This window comes from Octopus bimaculoides, chromosome 2 (genome assembly GCF_001194135.2).
Source record: "Octopus bimaculoides isolate UCB-OBI-ISO-001 chromosome 2, ASM119413v2, whole genome shotgun sequence".
Lineage (NCBI taxonomy): Eukaryota > Metazoa > Mollusca > Cephalopoda > Octopoda > Octopodidae > Octopus > Octopus bimaculoides.
Window position 1 is genome coordinate 27569852 of NC_068982.1, and position 5036 is coordinate 27574887.

The 5036-nt window shown below is 37.5% G+C and overlaps 1 protein-coding gene across 1 annotated transcript in view; it reads left to right on the forward strand.

Moving 5' to 3' along the window:
* The window catches only part of LOC106872748 (probable low affinity copper uptake protein 2), a 27337-nt gene that overhangs the window by 11363 nt on the left and 10938 nt on the right, over positions 1 to 5036 (forward strand). Inside the window, exon 2 of the mRNA XM_014919839.2 lies at positions 2481 to 2552. Within this exon, the coding sequence (XP_014775325.1) occupies positions 2483 to 2552 (70 nt within the window). The 5' untranslated portion in view covers positions 2481 to 2482. The remainder of the gene's footprint in view (positions 1 to 2480; positions 2553 to 5036) is intronic.

Sequence of the window (5036 nt, forward strand, 5' to 3'; positions counted from 1 at the left end):
ATGATGATGATGATGATGATGATGATGATAATGATGATGATGTCCCTCTTCTACTCTTTTCTGACAAGTTGTAGTGCACCTTAGTACTGCATACAATAAGCCCATTTTATCAATCCTGAAAGGATGAAAGGCAAAATTAACCTTGGCTTTGAACTCAGAATGTAAAGAACCGAAAGAAATTTCTTCTATGCATTTTATCTGGTGCAGTAACAATTCTACCAGCTCACTGATTAGTCATATGATATGATATAGTATGATACACGAAAGTCAAAGTGAACAAGGATTGGCATTATAATTTGTTCTAAGTGCTGATGTAAATAAACAAACAATCCTTTCCTTATCAAATACTTGTGTGTGTGTGTGTGTGTGTGTATTTGCATGGAATGACTGAGTCTGTCTGAAATTAGATTACTAACACATAGATGTTTAGTTCAAATCAGTTGTAAGTGTCTTATATACTTGGGACAGAATACTTAATTTTTATATGCTTTGATTATACCTAACTACTGAGAAAGCCATCAGATGATCTGGAAATATAGTATCTGATCCAAAAGGAGAATTATCTCTTATCTTTGTAAAACGATTAAACCATAGATAAGCAACAGTGCTTAAAATTTCCCTAGTAAGTGGGGTAATTCAAAGGGGTGCTGAATCCATTGCTCAACATGAATTCAGATTATTAAGTAGACAACTGGCACCCGTGCCAACGTCATCTCCTTCATTGGACACAAAACTTGGCTTACGAAGACCTGTTGGGGCAAGCGAAAGCGAAATCGTGATGGCACCTGTGCCCAGCGTCACCTTCCTGGCACTTGTACTGGTGGCATGTGTAAAGACATTCGAGCGAGATCATTGCCAGTGCCGTTGGACTGGCTCCTGTGCAGGTGGCACGTAAAATACACTATTTTGAGCGTGGTCGTTGCCTGTAACGCCTGACTGGCCTTTGTGCTGGTGGCATGTAGAAGCACCCACTACACTCTCTGAGTGGTTGGCGTTAGGAAGGGCATCCAGCTGTAGAAACTCTGCCAAATCAGATTGGAGCCTGGTGTAGCCATCTGGTTCACCAGTCCTCAGTCAAATCGTCCAACCCATGCTAGCATGGAAAGCAGACATTAAACGGTGATGATGAAGTAGACAGAATACAAATACACTGGAAGGTATTTCCCATGAAGACAGGTGAACTGAGACATGTAACGAAATACTTATAATGAATATGAACCTACAACTGAAGAAATGATACTGCAAAACCTCATCCACTTGACCACTTTCCTCTCTGCATATACATTCATATATGAGGGGATGCTGAAAAGTTCCTGGTTTTATGTAAAAGAAAATACATGAGGATCAGTTAATTATTATTTTATTCAACATATCCCCCTTTCAGATTCACATACTTATTGCAGCAATCCTTCAGTTTTTCTAATCCCTGTAGAACTCAGAAGGTTGGGCCTCCAACCAGGCCTTTTGCAGTACCCTTAAAACCAGGAACTTCTCAGTACCCCCTTGTATTTGTGTAATATGTATAGATGGTAATTGTCTCTTAAAGCATGTGTGTGTGTGTGTGTGTATGTTTATATTATAAATATATATGACAGTATAAACAAAATTAGAGTACTAAATCATATAGTTGAGTGAAATTCATGTAAAATGATATAGAGTGTTAGTGATAATACATTGTATCTTCATGCTCAGTTTATGCCAAGCAAACTTGAAACATCTTCTACTATATACTTCTTATTTCTTTACTGCACACAGAGGGGACAAACAAAGACAGACAAACGGATTAAGTCAATTATATTGACCTCAGTGCGTAACTGGTACTTATTTAATTGACCCTGAAAGGATGAAAGGCAAAGTTGACCTTGGCGGAATTTGAACACAGAACGTAGCGGCAGACAAAATACCACTGAGCATTTCGCCTGGCGTGCTAAAGTTTCTGTCAGCTCGCCGCCTTAATATACTATATACTTCTACCAATGCTTTGTAAGTGAATTTGGTAGATGGAAACTGTATGGAAGCCTGTTGTGTGTATGCATGTGTGTCTCTGTAAACAAATCAAACCATGGAGAAATATTATCTTGCCTGGAAAGTGTGGAGTATTGGTAATAGGAAGGACATCTGGCTGCAGAAAATCTGCCTCAATGAATTCCATCTAATCCATGCAGGCATGAAAACATGAACACTAAAACAATGGTGGCAGCAGTGGTGGAGAAGGGGAGGGGTTGTTATTTTTCATTACATGAGTCTTTATCATAACACTCTCAAAGCACTTTCCTTACCATCAAATTTTCCACCTTAGCTTAGCATCATAATATTAAATATGTAGTTATAATTTAGACAAGATGACATTATATTTTATATAATATGATTATAGATTATTTTTTAACTTAAAATGTTTTTATTTCTCCAAAAATTTGAATCTCCCAAATTTATATATGCTCTTATATTATTTGTTTTTTCTTGGATTTCTTTCTTTGTAGAAATGTATTTGTTTATGTCATCAAAAGTTTCCAATTTATTATTTGAAGGATGGAATTCTACAGATTTTCCAGGTAAGTGTCTTCTTAATGATCAGTTACTTTACCGTTAAAGCAAATCACCATGGTTACATTGGATTTTATTCAGAGACTTTCTGACTATTTGTTATTTGTTTTATTTCTAAATTGATGCTTCTTTGACATCTGTTGTCATTTATGAATAAAATTTCTTTGACACCTGAGTCTAGTACACTTTCAAAATCAGAACTGCATTTTTTTTTTTATTAAGGATATTTTAATTTCCAAAAAGCATCTAAACATACTTATAACTTCTGTTATATTTTATGGACAATACACTTCAAAAGCAATTATGTTATTTAAACAAGTATTTCTTATTGGAAGGAGGCTGTGAGGATTGAAAGTGTATGTTGGCAGAGGGGTTAAAAGGATAGAAAATACATCTGTGTGTGTAGCAGACAAATTGCCATGTTTAATAACATTAAGATGCTTTCCAAATTTTGAAACTTGAGCATCATCATGGTGAAGAAAAAACAATAATGTGGAGGTGAACCCTGCTTTTTGCTTTTCATTAGGTGTAGGTATGGCTCTGTGGTAAGAAGTTTGCTTCCCAATCACATGGTTCCGGGTTCAGTCCCACTGTGTGACACTTTGAGCAAGTGTCTTCTACTATGGAGCCCTGGCCCAACCAAAGCCTTGTGAATGGATTTCGTAGATGGAAACTGAAAGAAGCCTGACACCCATACTGGTGACATATAAAAAGCATTTGTGTTAGTGACACACAAAAAGGCCCCTGTGCTGGTGACATGACTGGTGATATGCAAAAGGCGCCCATGCCAGTGACGCATAGAAGGCACCTGTGCCATTGACATGTAAAAGGCATCTATGCTGGTGACACATAAAAGGCACCCATGCCAGTGACACACAAGAGGCACCTGTGCCAGTGACATGTTAAACACACCCAGTACACTCTGTAAAGTGGTTGGCATTAGAATAGGCATCCAGGTGTAGAAACCAAGCCAAAACAGATGAATAAAGCCTGGTGCAGCTCTTTGGCTTACCAATTCCAGTCAAACCATCTAACCCATGCCAGCATGGAAAATGGACACTAAATGATTATTATGATGATATATACCTGTATGTGTCTTTGTGTTTGTATTTGTCTCCCATCACCATTTAACAACTGATGCTGGTTTGTTTAGTAGTCCAGCAACAGAGACTGATGGAATAAATACTAGGCTTTAAAAAGTATGGACTGGGATCAATTCATTCTACTAAAACCCTTCAAATTTGTGCTCCAGCTTGACTGTAATCCAATGACTGAAACAAGTAAAGAATAAAAGATTAATAAAGAACCAGGTATGAAAAAATTTACTGCTGTTTTGATGGGGCCTTGATATTCATCAGTTTAAGGACCTCTGATATCATATCAACTTATGAAGGATTTGATTGTGAACTAAGTATTCTATCTTTTGCCTTTTCCTTGTTTCAGTCACAGGACTGTGATCCTGCTGGAGCATCACCTTGATGTGTTTAGTTGGACAAATCAACCCCAGGACTTAAGTCTGGTATTTGTTGTATCAGTCTCTTATTCCTTACTGCTAAGTTATAAGGTCGTGAACAAACTAACACCAGTTGTCAAGTGGTAGCAGGAGGAAGCACAAATACCCCACACACACACACATACATACATACATCATCATCATTTAACATCTGTCTTCCATGCTGGCATGGGTTATACGTACATATGATGGGCTCTCACGCAGTTTCCATCTATGAAATTTACTCACAGGGCATTGAAGGGCCCTGGGCTATAATAGAAGACACTTGTTCAAGTTACCACACAGTGAAGTAAACCTGAAACCATGTGGTTGCAAAGTGATCTTCTTAACTGCACAGTCATGCTTTTAGAATTAACCATAAAGGATGGTGCATAAAATTTTAATTTTGGACTTTGATTTTGCACTCATAGCTTCAAAAAGCCTTCTTTTGTCGAACAATTATTGTTGATAAGAGATTATTACCCAACTTAATATATCTGATATGGAAAGAGTAACAGCTGTAGAGCTAATCTGTTGCTTGGTTTAACACCACCACCTTGGCTTTTGGTTACACTCTGATTGGTGGAGTCCCCTCTGTTGTAAGCTTTTAAACCAGGCTTTTGGACTAAGGGTAAATGGATGCCTTTGTAAGGACGACCGTGCGAACTCAAAAAGGAGAAATGGTGACAAATGGAAAAACAGAGGACTCCTTTTATTTAAACGTGTCACACGGTCGAACACAAAACAATATATCAAAGATGATATACATGATATGTTATACTACGATAACATAGATGACCAGTAATGAAAGACCACAACCGTATAAGATGAATAACAGAGATATTTATTGTGGCATTAAAGTGTATGTCTGTGTGAGAGTGTGAATGCGACATATAAGAACATAATCAAAGACAGGCCGTCGTACAAAGAAAAGTGTGTATGTGAGTGATACATGTATGTATGTGAGATATTACAGCAGATAGAAAGAGAGTCAATAACA